The following is an 18,748-nucleotide window of genomic DNA, read 5'->3' on the forward strand; positions in this document are numbered from 1 at the left end:
TAGACACTATTTGTTTCATCATCATTCAAGATGCCAGATAGGATCCCTTTCCCAGTTCCGGAGAGAATTTCTTCTCTGATGCCAGCAAACCGCCGTCAGGCTTTGTGTGACCATCAAGAGAGATCGGTCAGCAATTCATCAAAACTCTCTCAGGTTTCGCAGGACTCACTACAGTCGACCACATCGGACTTCCTTGACGCCAAGATCGCTACACTCGAAGACGAGAAGGAGTACATCAGTTGCATCAAACAAGGCCTTGATGCGGTTTCGTCTTTACGGCTACTCAGCAGTGATGCTTTCCAGACAGAGATCGGTCCTGTCCTAAGAAGATTCCGAGCAACGTCGCAGACTCTCGATGTGCTCAAGCGCCAACAGACATTGATCGAGGAAGACTTAGAAGTGGAGGTCAAATGTAGAAAGATCACCGGACCCTCAGACGATGGACTTGTCGAGAGAGCATACGTGGATACGATTATCCCACGTGTTATGGGTGCGGCTGCGAAGATTCGGAAACACGCCTTCGACCAGAAAAAATTCAAGAAAGAAGTTAATCAATACTACGGCTTAACGACCGAGTGCGCGGGAGAGACATCTTTCTGTCACGTTCTTGGATATTCCTACCTGCCCCTTCAGTCAAAGCAGCTCTTCTAGTACCTAAGTCCTTGAGCCAACCAGAAGTGTCCCATATTTTCGGAGTTCAGGATAGTGTGCTCTCTGATCCACGCAATGGTAAGAATAACCTTTTCGTTTAAGAAGAGAAGGATCTCACGAAAATTCCTATAGCATTATTATTATACAATCTCATTGAATCCCTACTCGACCAAGGGGTGATTGCCATCGTTCCAATTCCTGGCTCGATAACTGAGCCAACCACGTGGAGATGTGTTGTCTTAGATGAGTCTAAGAATGAGAACTTTGTCTACAAGAGGGAGTCCGGGGAAATAATGAAGGTCAAGGTCAGTCTATTCCTAGGCTTAAAATAGAAGAGTATAGGCTAAAAGTTATGTAGCACCTCGATGACCGCATTTTAAGTTTCCTTTCTGAGAATCGCCCTCGCCGAAGATACCTCTATTTCCGTTTTCTGATCTCCTACCTCCACGCGAAGCGACTGAATCTCGGCGATACAACTGAAAAGGTGGAGGCTCGAAGATTCTGGCCGTCCGGTGGTGAATATTTGAACAAGTCCACCCTCAAGACCCTTGCTCGGTGTATATCGGGATGTGAGATCCCTGATGAGTTTGTTACGAACAAGACCTTTGAGGGTTCAGCCAATGAGTCTCGAAATCTACAGGCAGGTATGATTCTTGGGATGGATATCCTAGATACCCACCCTGACGACTATGGTGCGTTGATCGAAAGTATGAAGCGGCTCTGAAATGTTTGTGGAGTGGAAATGGTCTTCAAGAGCAAGAATGGACATAGCTAGTGTGAATACATTCGAGACCAAGATGGCTACTAATCGGGAAAGGGGTTTGCTAGTGCTTACTATTTAAGCTCCGGGATCCCCTCCTTCTTTCCTTCTCCCTATTCTTGCTTTTCTAGTTAAATGCACTCTTTCTATTCTGATAAAAGATAGGGAGTCAAGCCTAGAGGTAGTTCCGCTCTTCTAGCTTCATCCTCGTCCATAAACATAAGGCTCATCTTTGATCGATCAGGTCCCTTGCTTAAAACAACAGGGAATATTTCTTACTGCTATGAAGCTAAAATAGACAGCAAACCAGAGAGTATTGCCATCAAGGAAAATCCCGCTCATCCAAGCAGACTCATGCTCCAGCTCAAATGTTTGCAGATGAACTGCAAAATGCATCCAGGAAGTCCATATTAAGCCGTGATGCAATAAAACATCACTGCATTCTTTGCTTGGCATCCAGATGTCTGTTCGATTCCACACCTTCTGATGATAAGCATTGTTGCCATGTTGTAAATTCGTCTGGTTTTCGAGTATTTCAACAGAGCTTTCCTGTCTAGGGTATGTAGAAGCAGTCAACCTCCGCTATCTAAATAGGGTTGATTTGAATAGCTCGGATTTCAGTCGGTTGTTTTCTTGTTGGAGTTCAAAATACGATGGAACTGGCTCTTTCTGCTTTGCACTCCCTCGATTTAGCACTAGTTTATATACCATATTGTTTGATGTACCTGGTCACTCGGCCTTTGACATTGACAACTTCTCTTGCAAATGTACTTTCAAGGCCTCTTGCAAGACAAGTTCTACATGGGACCTGCTTGTCGCACCTCACCCGACTCCTAGCACAGCTAGAGCAAGCATTGGGCGCCCTTTGACTTTTTCTGGCCGTCATTGAGGATATGTGGAAAACCAACCCCAGCAGAAAAATGCAGGTCTTCCAAGGATTATCTATGACTCGAGGCTCCGCTGGATCTTAGTGGTCTTGATAACCTCCTGCGATTGTAAGGAACATGATTTTTCGCCAAGATAAATGCTTTGGCTAAAATTGTCAGAAAAATTCGACTTGGGATTTGTGAGCCCGATTGAAGAAATGGGCCCTCGGGAGATTTGAATCACCAAAACTACCGTACTCCAAACTTTCTACGCGCCAAAGTCCTTTTGTGACAGCACGAATTGTCGGCGAGTTGCACAACAAATTCAGGGTCGAGGTCTCTTGCGCCTGTACGCCATATTACTTTAGTGAAAACTCTCTGTCATTATCTCACTTTTCTTCATTCTCTTTTCTTCTATGAGAGTCGTTCTTCGAGAATGATACAAAATAAACCCTCTCGCGGATGAAAGAGACCTGTGACATAAGAGGCCCAGTCGAGTGATTGAGCAGGATATTGGGATCCTACGTCAGAGTACTTGACTGATTGAAAGGGATAGGAAGCATAAATCTAACTAAATCCGTGGCTATGTAATATGGGAGAGCAAATGATTGAAAATCGAACATTTAGTAAGGAATTTTCCCTGCCAGCTTCAATGCCAGGTCCGTCTCAATAGGCTCCTCATAAAGATGTTTTGTCAAGTCCCCTTTGTCTTCTTCTGGGTGGTTTGCGTGACTAGTTTCAGTGGATAAATTGTCACGGGGCCAATGTGTCTATCCAAGAAGTTAGTAAACTACTCTTGTATATAGAAGAGACAGGATAATTACCGTTCCAATTCGCTGGTCGAAATTTTCGCCCTTTTGCTGCAAGACATCAGGCGTCGCAAAGGAAGCTGGTGTATAGCACGCATCTATGGCACAGTTACATAGACCACCTGGATAGGGGAAGAATACCTACAAATAATGGCACGTAGATTCTGAGTTGACGGAACGCAATTAAAATGCATAGTGCGAGAATCCCAGAGAATAAGATCTCCGGGTTCGGCAGTCACCTTATGAATCTCACAACCCCTTTCCTCAAACCACTTCACCTCACTCTCGTCAAAGCCAAACCAGTCGCTAGGTCCCCATGTTGGGCAACCAATTGTACCCGAGTGAGTCTTGAAAAACTCGGGCAAAAGCCTTTTAGATCCCTCCATGACGAGAAGACCCCCATCTTGGGGACCATTTGGTGGAAAGTTGAGAATACCCTGGATACACTGCATGCCCTCTCGCAGTGGGCTCTAATCAATATGTGGCAAAGGCTTCGTTTGGGCCAGAGTAGTACCAGATGGAAGTGTGAAGTTCATTCCATCAAAAGAGACCAGAAGCTTGTCTGTTCCCCACAGTTTTGCGAAGGCTTCGATTACTCCGTCCTCCCTGTAAGATTCTTAGATGTGTGTCGCGAAATATGGGATTAAAGACTTACGTTGTGGCCTCCCATATGAACTTCTCATGCTGGATACGATATCCATGATACATTCCCCCCTTGATGTATGTGAGTAAATGTTCTTCGGTCCAGGTTGATTGATCGTTCCTGTCAAACCCGAATGGGAAACTTTCCAACCACTGAAACATCTTGTCGATGTAGTATTCACATCGCGCTGGCGAGATCGCGTTTTTCACCAAAACGTATCCATTTTGGAACAATTCATCACGCCAGTCTCCATGAACTTTGGAATCATCCACGGTGATTTGTTTGGCCATTGGATGAGGCATGGTGCAAAACTAGACGCAAAATCGAGTGCTAATATTGGAAATAATGAATTCGAAGTATTTACCTTGGGTAAAACCACTTTTAAGAGCACATTCGTATGTTTTGTCTTCTTTATTTAAAACCAATTGTATAGTCCCTCGGAGTGGATGCTCAGATAAGCAAAACTCGCGTCCACGGGTCAGAACTCGCGCGAGTTTCAAGGTCAAGGTTAACCATTATCATGGACATTGATAAGCCTTTTGACTATTGTACAATGAATCTCTGCTGCACTCTCAGATATTATATTGAGAATGACAGGATAGAAGTTTGATTTCTTGGGCTCTTTCAGATCGTGTACAGTTCTGTGTTAATCTCAGAGTTCAATCTCCTTACAAAATGACTGGCCCTATTCAGGAAACATCTTCCGGCCGAGATGTTTGGCGCCCGTTCAACAGTCATTCCCTTAGATTCCACCTACCACCAAAACGACGCCAAAAATGGCTCCCTTTTACAGTCCCGCCTAGGAGGCCTCGCTTTTCGTCTTGCCTGGCCGGGCGCCTATAAGATGCCTCTTCTCCTCCCTATCTCATGTTCTCCTAGTTCTCTCCTCATCCCCAACCCCCACTCCCCAAGCCGACCTTAACAACCTTGTTGCCCGTGTTTCAAGATTCTAACCTTACTCATTTATCATAGCTTTTCACTATAGCACGTGTGCTCGTTCAGTCGGCTCAGGTGATAAACACCAACACTAGAATAGAGTGCGCCAAGGACCGCAAAACCGCAAATGGTTTGGTTTTCGAGGTTCAAACCGCAATGGTTCTTGGGGCCCCAATGGTTTTTAAAGTGGGATATATTTAAAACGCTAAATCACGTGTATAACACCTTACTGGTTAATATTTATTTTTAAGACCCTTTATATGGTTATTTTCTAAAGTTTTACGTATAATTCTACAATTTTATGCAATAAATTGTTTTTGTTGGGGGCCCATTGGAGAATCGCGATGGTTTGTGGTTTGGTTTCTGGGGGCAAGGTTTGCCCACAATTGCGGCTTTTGGCGCACTCCAGTGTATTGGTTGGCTCTCGGTAACCCATCTGTGTACCCGGCGGGGCACCATCGATTGCGGACGGGTAGTTCCGTAACAGCAAGTATAACCCGGAACCCTTCTAACCTAAACGTGACTAGTAGGTAGTGCGTAACAAAGATATACTATAATAGTGTGGACCGATTATAAGAACCTTATGTTTCTTATGATAGCCAAAGTACTTTTTCGATAAGTAACAAGCAAGATAGGCCAAGACCCTTCTAGTTATAATATAATTTTTTTTAAAAAAAAAAACAAATATTATAAAGGGTCTGTGCGAGGAGCTTTGACTCATTTTGGAAGATATCCGGACTTCCTCGGCGGCTAGCCAGACGCGACGAAGAAATCAAAAAGGGGTTAAATGTCATCCTTTTTCTCCATCCTTTTTCTCTATCCTTTTTCTCCACAAACATCATAATTGTCAATACCCCCTCTGAAGAGGCACAGTCATCTTCACGATGGCGATGGCGATGGCCTTCTCCGCCAGCCCTAATATAACAAGCTATTTCAACCGGGGACCGCTGACAACCACTTTCACCCCGCCGACAACATGCCTCCAGACCTTGTCCATTAATTCTTTTTATGTGGGGGGCACGCCTACGACCGCCACATTCTACGGGAACTGGTTTGGGTTTGAGGCGGGTTACTCATGCTTACCCACAGGCACCATGCCTGGCACTCTACTGGCTTCCCCGACATACTGGGGTACATACTGGTGTAAGAAAGCATCTAAATCTTTCCGTAAAAGTTTACTTATATTATGCTTCGTAGACTCCCCAGGTCTTTACTGTCCGACTGGATGGACTACTGCAGGCGAATTGGGTTCATCATGGAATGGTTTACATGTGACCGGCAGCACAAGTGGTGCTATTTGCTGTCCGTCGTAGGTTTTCTCTTCTCTATGGGACCGAGCAATGCTGACACTATGTAGGAGCATGAGCTTTTACGCGACGGGCCATCAATGTAGGGAAGTTTTATCAGAAAAAGACACCATCACAATTGAAACGTCCGGTGTAGTGGTCACATCTACCCTGGCAACACCAATCACTGTTTATGCGGACGGAATCCCACTCATCTGGGAAAAGTCCGATCTCCCCAAAACAACAAGCGCATCAACAACACCCTTGTCAACACAAACATCAACCGCAACCGGTGCGACAGGATCAAACTCACCTAACAATAATAGAAGTGGTGGCTTATCAGAAGGAGCCAAGATCGGCATTGGGATCGGGATCCCGATGGCGGCCATTGCGATAGGAGTAGCGATCTTTTCCTATTTCCTCAAACGACACAAAACGGCCAAAGAGGAACGTCATGCAGAGATATGTGATTCTCCACGAGGTCGTGGAGCACTCTCAGAGCTCGCGACTAAAGAGAATTCCGAGCCATTTGAGCTTGGTAGTAGGGGAGATCGCTCGGAGCTTCCTTCGAACACTCTGACTCATGTGCATGAATTGGCATGAATTGTATACCGGTCTCAAGTTGCGTCTTTAAACGAAAATCGAAGGCCTTTGGGGCCCAGCCACGTCTAGGCTCTGTCTTGTGTAGTAAAAGGGCACCCGCTATATGGCATTTTGCTTCCTGCGGATCGCTGTCAGGGATATACATGAAGCATACAGGATTTTTGGAGAAATGATCTGCGGAACCCACATGGTGCATATGGTTTCCCCTGAACGCGAGGAAGCCTGTTCCTTTTGCTTCCTCACGCTACGTCCTGTATCTAGAGTCAACTATAGTGGTTCTTGATATTGATTCTTCATATCAAGACACTATCCACCTCTACGGATACGTGAGACCCTTACAGTACGTAGACGAAAATGCGCACTAGCAGAGGGAGACCTAGGTTACACGACAGTGTATTGGGGGCGCTAAATCCAAAGAGGCAAAACTGACCGGATACAGTAACTCACAAGTCCGCCGTTTACAAAAGTTATCGATTTCTATGGAATTTGTTCCCATATTCGGTTTGGAGACGGGGTATTCAACCGGGGACTAGATTCTCATTGGCTTTTATTAGATATGAAACGCCACCTAGGAGAAGACTGATATCATACTATCATTGATGTTCCGGTATGCTATTGAGTGGAAATTTTGACTCGTTTTGGGTATAGACTACCCTAGTAGGGTAGACGTTTCAACGCAGCTGCTTATCACGGAGACTTTCGGCACTATCTCTCCAGGGGTGTCATGTTTGATAGCGGCCTCGGTGCAGTTCTTCCATAGATGCAGCTTGGAAGGACGGCTGACGCCCGTGTTTCTATCTTTGGTCTCTCCGCGCTGTTTCGGTTGAAGACCTCCGAACCGATCCTTTAACGCAATCTCCCGCCAAGTCTATTTTCTTGCCCGAATCAATGCTTCCGGTGCGTATGACTTTTCTAAAGTATGGAAGTATCTTATCCCCTCGGGACCTCATACTGTGATTGAAAGTATGCCTGGAATACTATTGTACGGGCGAATAAAGACCGTCCAATAGGTAGTTTAAAACCCACTCGGACGCCTAAAATTGGATTGCGGCCTTTTCCACTTTTAAGAAATGCGAAAACAGCCCATGACAACCCGAGTGGCGTCATTGGGAGCTGTCCATCCCCAAACAAAACCTCCAATGGCTGTATGTACTTACCCGTCACATTCTATAACGAGTACATTAGTTCAACACAGCTGCGCTACGTGATGAAATGTCTGTCGAAGCCTACACAAACACGGGGATTGATACTGTAGTCAAGGCTGAATAGTGGGGTATTTGGAGAATAAACGGGTCAGTGGAATAATAATGGATAACGACCTTGGCTGCGGCACGTGGTCTTGGACCAATCCCGTCGAATTTTCAGTACTGCATATGCTATATGCGTGTCGGTCTGGACTTCCAATATGGGCTGTTACTTGAGTTTGTGTATGTTTTTATGGAGTCCTTATGCAGCATTTATTATACTCACTGTTTAACTTGGTATATTGGTATTAATGGCATTGTCTCGGAGCAAACAAGAATAGGCCGCGGTCTGATGTCTTTGGTGGCCTCAGATTTCCTTTTGGGGCTTCTTTTAATACATATGTTCTCGCTGTTTTTGGTTTTATAGCTAGACCGCCGAAAAAGGGGGGAAATCTTAAAATGAGTAAACGACTTCTCTATCCTAACTTTTGATCTATAGCTGTGGGTAATGCCTATGGATATATATAGATAGACTGGAAGGCTGCGCTCTGAAATTGGGCTTTCATATCCCAGTGGTTCTACGTACTAGACATACCTAAGGGCTGTATGTACTTACCTACGTAGATAATTCCTTCTAGAATTATAGGAAAGCAGTACATAAAAACGTGCTATACAGACCTCGGGACTCTGGTTGGGGCAGATCTCCGCGCCAAGACCGCGCGGATCTCCAATTCTTCCCGTGTCCAACGCTAACTTCTGCTCCAATCAACCTCCAGACCTCCAATCTGATTTTCAAGAAACGCTTTGGCATTCTATCTTATTTGATTAGATTACCTGTCTCAATCTATTGCGAACACGGGAGACATAACTCACTGCATCCATGGCATCCGAGTCAGCCCCAGCAGACTCTCACGACAAAGCGTGGGAGAAAGCGGAGAAGAAGTTCACACAGTATGTTTCAATGTTTCTTCTTTCCACCTCTGTCTGCTTTTGTCCATCTCCAAAACGTGGTAAGGCGTTTCTGAAGTCGTCTATGATCGCGGGCGCGGTCCACGGGATCATATCATGTTTACTGGTCTATGGGGTCTTGAGAGCCACGCATATCAACACAGGCTAATCCGATGGCTGCGTATTCATTGGACTGAATAGAATATGCCTGGCTCTTACCCATACTGATAGCTAATATCCGATTTTAGTAAACATGCTAGCGAGTACTACGACCCATGCCAAGACTTCGCGGATCGGAGTCTCAAGTGTATGAGACGGAATGCCTCCGACCGCGAAATGTGTCACGATTATTTCCAGTATGTCAAAAATTTCTTTACGTGATATGACTAGTGTTTTGACTTCCCCTCTATCCGATTTACCTGGCTTTCGACCAACTTCTACAATATTGTCATGATTATCATATGCCTGAGCTTTCTTACTGACTGATTACTTTATCTAGAGCTTATCGTGATTGCAAAAAGAACTGGGTAAGTTGAATGTATAGCTTTGTCGTTATCGCCTCAACCTCTTGTCTTGTGCAGCTCTTGTATCCTGTCCGCGAGATCCATTAACTTTGATTCGATGCTTGTCGGAGTATATTCGGTCGCTAACAAGGCACAGCTCACCCAGAAGAAAGTTTCCTTGACGCCCAAGCCCCAATAAGCCATCTCAATCACCCCGGACCATTCTTACCAAAGAGATCGACAACTTTCCTGGCTGCGAGATCCCTGACATCCCCAAAGCAGTTGTTGCATGCCAACGCACAAGGTGTGCTTTCTATCAATCCAATCATCAGAAGTTTACCAAAGTCAAGCTCCTAGCTTCTTTCATGTGGACCGTTACGTGATAAACATTTGAACTGCTGCCGGGCATCGTGATCTTGCTCGGCTGGTAAAACATTCCATTTTTGGCAAAAACGTGTCATGGTTCGGTGCTGATCTGCGAGATAAGCGGCTTTCTCTGTCCGGGGTTGTTTTCCTGTGACTTGAATTCTGTATGGCGTATCGGGTTATCTTTTGAACGATTTAAAGTCTGTATAATAACATTTTCGAACCTTGGTGTCTTATCTATCTTGTCCGGGTGTAGTGCTTCTGATCTTCACGTTCAGTCGAATACAACCCTCATGCATAAACATGGAAGATACTAAATAAAAACTAAAACTATATCATGGCTGTATGTGAACCTTCTGAGGTTGGAATTAGGTAGCGTCGAAGGTCCCCTAGCAACCGTATCTCAACTTTTTGATATGGGTTATTCATGGGTTTGAATGTGACTTCTTATGTTGATTGAAACAAAAATAGTAGACTGCTTATTCGACCTTATGTCTTTTTGGTAGTAGTTCTCGAAGTTGTTTTATATGTCTTTTTGTTTGATATTTTCTCCCCCTTCTCAGCTTTATAGCTACATAGATGGTAGAAAAAGGCGGGAAAAGCATAAATCTTAGAGAAGACTTTTCTGCGTATAACCAGGGACATGAATTATATATACTGTACATAAGACCATAAAACCATCAATTGAAGCCGTTAGCTACTGCTTTTTAATTTGTCATTCATCTTATATCTATTTCTGAACAATGTACATCAATGGCGCATACAACGCGTACAACGTGCTTCGAATGTTGGTTTCTTGCCGGCAGAATGGTGCGGGGACCAGTTGACCGCCTTCCTTTTGGTCTCCTTCCCCGCCAAATAAAAAAGTGACCGGAGTCGATCATTCAACTCCAACTCGCATCATTGACCCTTTTTAGCCCATGCTGTGCTAGGCACAGCAACCAGACAATTCTGCGAAAGACGCCAATTGAAGAATCCCCCCATCAACGTGAACAACGCCTCCACCATGAGCTCCACCAATGACGCGGTGTTTCTGCGTCGCAACAACCAAATCCAAGATGCCATTGACTCGCAGAACATGAAGCAGGCCTTGCAGCTGATCGAGAAGCGTATGAAAAAAGGCGAGAATACGCAGTTTTTGAAGGCGAGTGATTATTCTTCGTTTCGAATTTCCTACCGTTGCGACGCGGTCATCTGTCTGGGACCAACTAACACGTGAGATCGCAAGCAAATAGGCCTGGAAAGCGAATGTCCTCTTCAACCACGCAGATGAAACCCATAAAAAGAAAGGCATTGCAGAGACCCTCGTGCTGTGCAACGCCGATCCACCGGTCTCGGATTTGGACTCTCTCGACATACTCCACCGTACGCTGCGGAACATGGACGACCATACCGAGCTTCGGAGCGCCATATGGGAGCGAGCTGCTAAGGCAAAACCACAAGATCATGACCTTCAGATGAGATGGTTCAAATTCGGATATGAGGCTGGTGACTGGAAGTCAGCGCAGAAAGTGAGTTGGGAAGAAGCCTATGCGATACCGGCATGATATCAAGGTCTAAGTTGCTAACTAGTGACTTCGATCTTATTACAGGCTGCCATGAGTCTTCAAAAGAACTTTCCTCGGGAGCGAAAGTACTATTTCTGGGCTATTTTCCTTTGTTATCGCGTTTCAGATGACGCAGCTAGCTCAGATATGGACCGCAAGTTGTTTGGGACACTTGCCTATCGCTTTGCTCAAAAGGCAGTAGCCGAGGTTCCCTCTAACCCGGTATGTGCCATTCCCTAAAGACTACATGGTCATTGGAACTGAAGACTGGACATAAGATTTGGACATAAATGACTGACTGGACATGATTGAAATGGCTTACTACAGACCGAATTGCTAAGCCCTACGAGAGCCATACAAACCGCCGAGGAACTTCTCTTGGTCCTTCGAATTTTCGAATCGCAGAATCGTTGGACAGAGATTGTGCAGGTTCTTAATAGCGAGAATGCTGGTCTTAGCTCTCGGATTGTTAATAACGATAGGACTTTCATGTTGGCCAAAGTCATGAGCTTAGGGGCTGCTGGACTTTGGGAAGAAGGGCACTCCTACGCCAAAAGCCTGCTTGCCGTGTCCGAGAACGAAGCAGAGCGCAACACTCTGCATGAGCGTGATGATTGGAAATACTGGAATTTGCTCATCGCAGCCGTGCGTCATCTTGACAAAAACCCTGGGTATGCACTCCAATATCCCACCTCTACACCGTTAAACTCTCGACTTACGAATAATTACCTGCATTGTACATAGGCTGCTCTCCGACACGCAACAGCATATCGAGAAGTTCATCGAGTTCAGCCCAAAGTCACGCAATGCGCACATCGCTCTCATGGACATAGCCCTAACCGGGTTTAAACGGGGTGAGCGGACAGAAGACGATCTGGTTGTTGCGTGCCAAAGATACTTTGACCAACACAAGCACAAACTCTATGCTTTCAAAGACTTACGAGGGGTCTTGGAGACCCGTGATGATACTTTGATCCACCGAGTATCTCAACATTGCATGGACAGTGTCGAAGGGAAACCTGTAAGACAAAATCCAGCTAGAATCAGCTAATACGAGCTAATCAACTTTCCAGGACGATGCCATTCCATTGATCAATGCGTACAAGATGCACTACTGCGACCGGATTTCAGGCGACAACAACGCATCGAAATCCACCATTGAGACTCTTGTCCGTAATTGCCTTTACTTTTACGATGCTTTCACTCTTCTAGCGAAGACCCAGGACTCAAAGAAAGGAAGCCAAAAAGATACTGCTTCTGCGATGGAAAGTCGGCCCACAGACGATTTCTGCATCATTGCCGCAATGGCCCTTCTTCAGCCCAGCCCAGCTGGCCAGGTATCTGAGAAACTCAGCAACACTGCCCTGATCCGCGCCGCAGGGATCCTGGAACGTCTTCTAATCGATTCACCCCATAACTACGAGGCCATTCTTATGTTGATTCGCATTTACCTTCTTCTCGGTGCTGGCTCCATTGCTTTGAGGTGGTTTGGCAAACTGTCTGTCAAGCAAATGCAGTATGAAAGTGTTGCTCATAACCTCTTCACCCGCTTTGCCACCATTCACCCTCATGCTGCGCCTCCTATAGAGGGCGGAGAGTACAAGGACTTTGACCCACAAGTTGCATTTATCGCTGCTCTCGACTTTTATCGTGCTGCAAACTTGACTATCAAGAACTCTTTGATAAAAGGACTTGATGATGGGGTCTACGTCAACCTGGACGATACAATCGAGCTTCAAAAGCGTATCAGGGACAGTATCTGCCGGAGAATGTGGGCCCTGGACTTGCGTCGGATGCAAAGAACCCGCAAAGGAAAACACCTGCCCCTCCACGAAGACACTGGTAAGTAGTCCTCAGTCTCTCTATACTCCTGACGTACTTGAATACCAATTATTCTATAGCCCAGGATACATCACCGGTTCAAGACCAGCGGAAGTATGATGGTTTTATGAACCTGGAACGTTGTGACCAATCTCCATTTGAGCACCGATTGCGCGCAGGCCCGATTCCTGGGGTAAGATTGTCTGCTTGATGACACCGTGGCACTGACTAATATTAGTATAGGAAAACTGGCTGGCATCCGCCCGGCTGACTGATCGACTTTTCAGTATACTTGAGAGCATCGGTAGTCAGAAGCCAGTCGTCTTGAAGCTAGAGCTGCCCAACCTCGGCGGATTGTCGCTCTCCCAGACTGATGATGATCATACCAATGCAGAGAGGGATTCGACCAAGATTCACGTAGAATTGTTGAAAGTGACTGTGTTTATGGCTGGATCCAAGGCCCATACCTCCACCGAAGTTGAGACTGCTCTTGGCGAGGTAGAGGATTGGTTGAAGGCCAAGAGAAAGGATCTAGCCCTGGAGGACCCCAAGAAGTCCTCTCTCATCATGAGGACGACTATCGAGTTTACCCCAGGTACCCCAGGTGCACCGACATGGGAGTATTTCCATGCCATCTGGACCCTCGTGGAGACCCTCAAGGCTCTATGGAATATGCTCGAGCTGGATTCTCGAAAGGCTCTGAAGACCGCCAAACTCCCCGCCGAACAAGTGAAGCGACTGGACATTCTTGTCCGTGAAGTTTTCGAGGACGTCCGTTCAAACACCCGAAGTTTGAAACAGAGTCTTGCCGAATCAGCCACTCTCAGTACACTCATCGACATGGTCAAGCGTGGTGATGCAACTGATGAATACGAGAGGCCTCTTCAAGATGTCATGGAAAAGGTGATGGATGAATCTGCACTCGAATTGTTCTGTGGAGAGCTGAGGGAGAGCTGGGAGGAGGCACTTGATGGAGTGCTGGCTGCCAGGCTTTGATGCTGAATATCGAGAAATGTAAGGAATGAATCATGTGTGTATGAAATACATAGTTAGAGTACATTGAACCAAATCCAAATCAAATCCATGACAGTTGATTTAACAAGTCAGGTGCTGTTTAGGTAGTGAGGTTGAACGATAAAAAGAGGGCAAACACATATCACGTGGTGTGCCAAGACATATTGAACTGGATGCCTGAGGTGTCAGAAATAAACGCTAGTCCCAATTAATCCAGCCCTAGCCCTAGTCACTCGCCTACCGCACCAACGCCAAGACCCCATTTTGCGGTTCCAAGGCAAAAGACCAGGCGATTTTCACACGGCTCCCTCACCTCCTCTTCGACAACCTCCGCCAACCCCTTCAGTCAACAACCGTCGAGATGGCCGAACGCTCCGGAATTGTGGTCGGCATTAACGCGGGCCGGGTACGTTCTTACTGTCTCTTTGCACCATGTTTTTCGGTCGTTTGAAGGTCTCCCAAGGTCTCTTCTCTTCGTTCGGTCTGTTGGTCTATTCAAGACCTGTCGGGTCAAGGTTTATCGCGGAAACACTGGGAATTATCACGGCAAGGAGGATTGCGATGGAATCGTCCATTGGAAAATATCAGAGACTCGCTGGGGAAAATTTCGATGTCACGGGAACACTCTTTTTTGGATTCGACATTGGCACCGAAGCTACCACGCGCCATCCACGCAACCCTGATCCAACCACACCATAAACCACCCCGACAGACAGACACGAAACGCGAAAGAAGAGAACACTGGACCTGCGGCCGCTATATGTGACTTCGCGAAACAGACATACTGACTGGGTCCTGATATAGAAAACCACCGCCCTCAACACCCCCAAGACCCGCATCTCGCGCACCAAGGGCAAGTCTTCCCGTCGCACCGCTTTCGTCCGCGAAATCGCCCAGGAGGTCGTTGGTCTCGCTCCCTACGAGCGCCGCATCATTGAGTTGCTGCGCAACGCCCAGGACAAGCGTGCCCGCAAGCTCGCTAAGAAGCGCGTACGTCTACTCTCAATCCTTATTCCGATTTTGTCTGGTCGGCTCTGTTATATGGATCACGTTGGACTTGGGTCCATTTGGTTATGGTCTTGGTGTATAGGACCCGTACTGTATGGGCCGTGCATGTGCACGTTAATCCTGCAGAGAAAGATTAATTTCAATCTCTACTTGGACAAGCCCATGCAATTACTATTCTGTTCACCAGCGACCGATGCTCATGACCAAAACCGAACGATTTCCACTATGATTAGAACCCGCTCAGTCAATCCATCGAGTCGAACACTTTTACTAACATAATTTCCAGCTCGGTACTTTCGGCCGCGGCAAGGCCAAGGTTGAGTCCATGCAGAAGGTTATTGCTGAGTCTCGCCGCACCGCTGCTCACTAAATTTTCCGACCCGTTCCTGTTTTTCTTTCGTTTTAACGACTCGACGCAAAAAAAGCGTGATTCTCGGATCGGAAAGGGGGTTTCGTGGCCATTGGGCGTGCATGAAGGGGAAGGCAAATATGGGATTCCTTCTCTGTCGTATGGAGTGAAACCATAATGAAAACATTTATTCAACCATTTCACGTGTGATATTTGCAATTGAGCCACTTTCTAAATGGAGGTTTACAACGTAGATGGAAAAGCGTACGGTTGTCCAAGTATGTGCAGGGTGAGGTCTGACTCGATATGTTTGCAGAGTCGGCAGCATCTTAATGGCTATACGTACACATTCATTTGGTGTCAAGTCTAGATTGCTACATTGTCATTGAGATCATCTAGGTAAATGTTGGAACGGGATGTGATTCAAGTCTATCCGCACATCTAAGATGTTAATGTGCCTTGAGAGATGTGCCACATAGCTGGGTCAAGAGCAGCACATGTCTCTCATCTTAACCAAATCCATTCTATTATCCCGGTTTCATTTCTTACCCGGTAGCTTCAGCCACTTAGGCATAGCACCACTCTTCCGTGCTCCGCTGGGCTTATCACCGCCTTGGGCGCTACTCGGACCCAGCTGTGATGGAGCAGGGGCATCTTCCTTGAGCTCCGGCGGTTGCTCCACCTTGAGTTGTTGAGCCTGGCTCCGAAGCTCGGGGCGTAGGATCTCCGCTCGGCGTTCATGAACAAACGCGGGAGCGTGATCAGCCCAAGAGAAGTTGACGAGCACACGGCCAGCCAGCCCTAAGTCCTTAATCAGACGCTTCTTATCTGATGGAGGTATGGCGCTTGTATGCTTGGATCTGGATACACCGTGGACAGTGAGATTGAAGTTCTCACTGGCAAACGGTAGAGCCAGGCATGAACGTGCGAATTCATACAACGACTTTCCTGTGTCCGAGGTCCCAAATTTGGCGACCACCTGGCTCTGATCTGGAAAACGGATTTTCACATCGACTTCATGAATGGCTGCTCGCCTTGCCGCTTCTGCCTCTGTCTTGGCGGCGATCTCGGCATCCGTTGGCAATCGCTTTGGGCGAGAGGACTCGTTGAGTAACCGCTGGTGCAGCTTTGCGTGCTCGATAGACGGTATGTAATCACTCTCATTGTAGTCTATTTTTGCAGACGAAGGAGTGTCTTCCGAGGGAGGGGAGAAGACAGTAATCGTTCGGCCAGAGTCGGTTGTGGAAGTGGCTGGTTCGGAGGTAGGTAGCGGAGCGGCAACTTCATCCGATGCGGCGGTGACGCTAGAGGGCCCAGGTTGCGATGAGCTGGGGAACTCTTGAGCAGGCCCCTTGCTTGTGCTGTCAGCGGGAGCTGCTGTGGGCGCTGCATTCTTATCCTGTGCCGAAGGAGCCTCATCCTCTGACTTGAAGAACTCGCCAATCTTGGTCATAGCTTCTTCAATAGGCTCCTCGGTCCGTCGGAAACTCAGGCGAATAAGAACATTGCCACTGTTGAAACCAAGTTGGGCTAGGGTCTTTTGTAGATCCGTGAAACTCGATACTTCACGTTCCAAAATCTGAAGGACGGGGATCTCATAGTACAGTCGCCCTGCAACATCTCCACCCTCGGCAGAGGGCACCGCACGTGAAGTGAGATTCCGTACCGGGCCAGTCCCTGCAACTCCCGCTTCAAACTTCCGTAGTACCATCCAGAGTGTAGTCGTACTAGGGAACTTATCAAGTATGCGGCCATTCGGGGCACCACGAGCCTCTGATTCGGGAAGTTGCAGGCCGACTGTTACAACTGACGGGGAGCGAGAGATTTGAACAAGTTCAAGCTTTGCGCCGGAGATGAGACCGGAGAGACGGTAGGAAAGAGAAAGGTCCAACTGCTTGCGATTGTGTCTGTTGCGTATAAAACATCAGGATAGTGTTGTCATCGGAGGGAAGAACACCAACTCACTTTAATGAGTACTGGCTAGCATTATATCCAAGCTTCGAACATGCCTCCTGTAGGATATCGGTCAAATGTTTGGTGGGAGTAGTTTTGATTGTTGCCCGCCTGGCTGTCGCGTCGATCACCACAACGTGGGCACTCATTGTGTATGGAGAACAGTAGGTCTGACAATAAATATCAAAGTTCCAATATCTCAATAAAGAGATTGAAAATAGATAAATCAAAGTGTAGAAGCGAGAAACTCGAATGCGGGGAGAAAGAGGGCGCAGAAGGTAGTCGAAGCATACGAAACAGGCAGCGGTGCGGGCGTCATCTGAGCTCTCTCGCGTACCTCAGAGCTTCCCCGTCATCAACTCACCTCCATCACCTCTCCCAACCCGCCCCCTTCTCAACCACCTTTTCTCTTCTTTTTTCTTGTGCCTTAGCTCTGGAATATCTCTGTTATATTGAATTGCATTGAAACACTGCAATAATGGTAAGAAAAATGCGCCCTTTGTCCCTATCGTCCACGAATCTCTGGACCTCAAAGCTGACCGACTTCTCCCATCACAGTCCAACCCCTTCGACATCAGTATGCCGGAACCTTGTCCCTATTGAATAACCAACCAAAATACTAACCGTTCTGCAGATGGCGGTGCCTGTGTCGCCATGGTGGGCAAGGACTGCGTCGCCATTGCCTGTGACCTTCGCTTGGGCATGCAGTCCCTGACCATCTCCAACAACTTCCCCAAGATCTTCAACTACGCTCCATCTACCTACCTCGGACTGACTGGCCTCGCCACCGATGTCAACACCGTCTCCGATCTCTTCCGTTACAAGGTCAACATGTACCGGCTGCGCGAGGAGCGCGACATCGCACCGCAGACCCTCGCCAACCTAGTGAGCTCATCGCTGTATGAGAAGCGCTTCGGTCCCTACTTCGTCAGCCCCGTGCTGGCTGGTATCAACCCAACAACAGGGAAGCCCTTCATCTGTGGCTTTGACAGCATTGGCTGCATCGATTTCGCCAAGGACTTCATTGTCAGCGGAACAGCAAGCGACCAGCTCTTCGGTACTTGCGAGGGTCTGTGGGAGCCTGATCTGGTATGTATTATTGGTGCTATTATATCCCTTGCTAGATGCGCTGTCTAACACACTTCATCATTACAGGCCCCCGAGGACCTCTTCGAGACAATCTCACAAGCGCTTCTTAGCGCCGTGGACCGAGATGCCCTCTCCGGTTGGGGTGCCCAGGTTTACATTATAGAGAAGGACAAGGTTACCCAGCGGTTATTGAAGGGACGACAGGATTAGATTTGGGGAAGTGGTTGTTTTGGGCTTTCCGTTGGTTTGAGGGCAAATCCCGGCGTCTACGGTCTTCACTGGATGATATGTGCCGTGTACGGTCAATCGATGACGGGATAGCACAAGAGCAACGTGAGAGCGGTCGATACCTGAGCCGAAGGGCACTTTTGTTCTTTGACTCCATGTTTCTCTTACTCCTACTCATGATAAT

The 18,748-nt window shown here is 47.2% G+C and overlaps 8 protein-coding genes across 8 annotated transcripts; 6 read left to right on the forward strand and 2 right to left on the reverse strand.

Annotated features, from left to right (window-relative positions):
- Window positions 1-30: 30 nt before the first annotated feature.
- On the forward strand, window positions 31-1,375 carry N7517_005317 (uncharacterized protein; the record flags this gene model as incomplete). The annotated part of the gene is given in 4 exon segments (XM_056723047.1): window positions 31-650; window positions 668-729; window positions 754-956; window positions 1,010-1,375. 4 exon segments carry the CDS (start codon window positions 31-33, stop codon window positions 1,373-1,375), a joined length of 1,251 nt encoding a protein of 416 aa, XP_056579297.1.
- A 1,525-nt stretch (window positions 1,376-2,900) lies between these two features.
- Window positions 2,901-4,019, reverse strand: N7517_005318 (uncharacterized protein; the record flags this gene model as incomplete). The annotated part of the gene is made up of 5 exons (XM_056723048.1): window positions 2,901-3,047; window positions 3,102-3,184; window positions 3,232-3,543; window positions 3,601-3,692; window positions 3,742-4,019. 5 exons carry the CDS (start codon window positions 4,017-4,019, stop codon window positions 2,901-2,903), a joined length of 912 nt encoding a protein of 303 aa, XP_056579298.1.
- Window positions 4,020-5,549: 1,530 nt separating this feature from the next.
- On the forward strand, window positions 5,550-6,554 carry N7517_005319 (uncharacterized protein; the record flags this gene model as incomplete). The annotated part of the gene is made up of 3 exons (XM_056723049.1): window positions 5,550-5,808; window positions 5,863-5,974; window positions 6,023-6,554. The coding sequence occupies 3 exons, from the start codon at window positions 5,550-5,552 to the stop codon at window positions 6,552-6,554; spliced, it is 903 nt and encodes a 300-aa protein (XP_056579299.1).
- Window positions 6,555-8,618: 2,064 nt separating this feature from the next.
- Window positions 8,619-9,388, forward strand: N7517_005320 (uncharacterized protein; the record flags this gene model as incomplete). Its single annotated transcript, XM_056723050.1, has 4 exons — window positions 8,619-8,689; window positions 8,935-9,042; window positions 9,186-9,213; window positions 9,347-9,388. 4 exons carry the CDS (start codon window positions 8,619-8,621, stop codon window positions 9,386-9,388), a joined length of 249 nt encoding a protein of 82 aa, XP_056579300.1.
- Window positions 9,389-10,561: 1,173 nt separating this feature from the next.
- N7517_005321 (MDM20/NAA25 family protein) lies at window positions 10,562-13,919 on the forward strand (the record flags this gene model as incomplete). Its single annotated transcript, XM_056723051.1, has 8 exons — window positions 10,562-10,744; window positions 10,791-11,066; window positions 11,148-11,324; window positions 11,508-11,773; window positions 11,847-12,123; window positions 12,176-12,944; window positions 13,004-13,116; window positions 13,167-13,919. The coding sequence occupies 8 exons, from the start codon at window positions 10,562-10,564 to the stop codon at window positions 13,917-13,919; spliced, it is 2,814 nt and encodes a 937-aa protein (XP_056579301.1).
- A 379-nt stretch (window positions 13,920-14,298) lies between these two features.
- On the forward strand, window positions 14,299-15,315 carry N7517_005322 (60S ribosomal protein eL36; the record flags this gene model as incomplete). Its single annotated transcript, XM_056723052.1, has 3 exons — window positions 14,299-14,343; window positions 14,742-14,927; window positions 15,232-15,315. The coding sequence occupies 3 exons, from the start codon at window positions 14,299-14,301 to the stop codon at window positions 15,313-15,315; spliced, it is 315 nt and encodes a 104-aa protein (XP_056579302.1).
- Window positions 15,316-15,832: 517 nt separating this feature from the next.
- Window positions 15,833-17,396, reverse strand: N7517_005323 (putative UBX domain protein; the record flags this gene model as incomplete). The annotated part of the gene is made up of 2 exons (XM_056723053.1): window positions 15,833-17,201; window positions 17,260-17,396. The coding sequence occupies 2 exons, from the start codon at window positions 17,394-17,396 to the stop codon at window positions 15,833-15,835; spliced, it is 1,506 nt and encodes a 501-aa protein (XP_056579303.1).
- A 329-nt stretch (window positions 17,397-17,725) lies between these two features.
- Window positions 17,726-18,546, forward strand: pup3 (proteasome core particle subunit beta 3; the record flags this gene model as incomplete). The annotated part of the gene is made up of 4 exons (XM_056723054.1): window positions 17,726-17,728; window positions 17,806-17,824; window positions 17,882-18,336; window positions 18,403-18,546. The coding sequence occupies 4 exons, from the start codon at window positions 17,726-17,728 to the stop codon at window positions 18,544-18,546; spliced, it is 621 nt and encodes a 206-aa protein (XP_056579304.1).
- Window positions 18,547-18,748: the final 202 nt, after the last annotated feature.

The sequence above is a fragment of the Penicillium concentricum genome (genome assembly GCF_028827145.1).
Source record: "Penicillium concentricum strain IBT 3081 chromosome Unknown utg000002l_segment0_segment0, whole genome shotgun sequence".
NCBI classification, from domain to species: Eukaryota; Fungi; Ascomycota; class Eurotiomycetes; order Eurotiales; family Aspergillaceae; genus Penicillium; species Penicillium concentricum.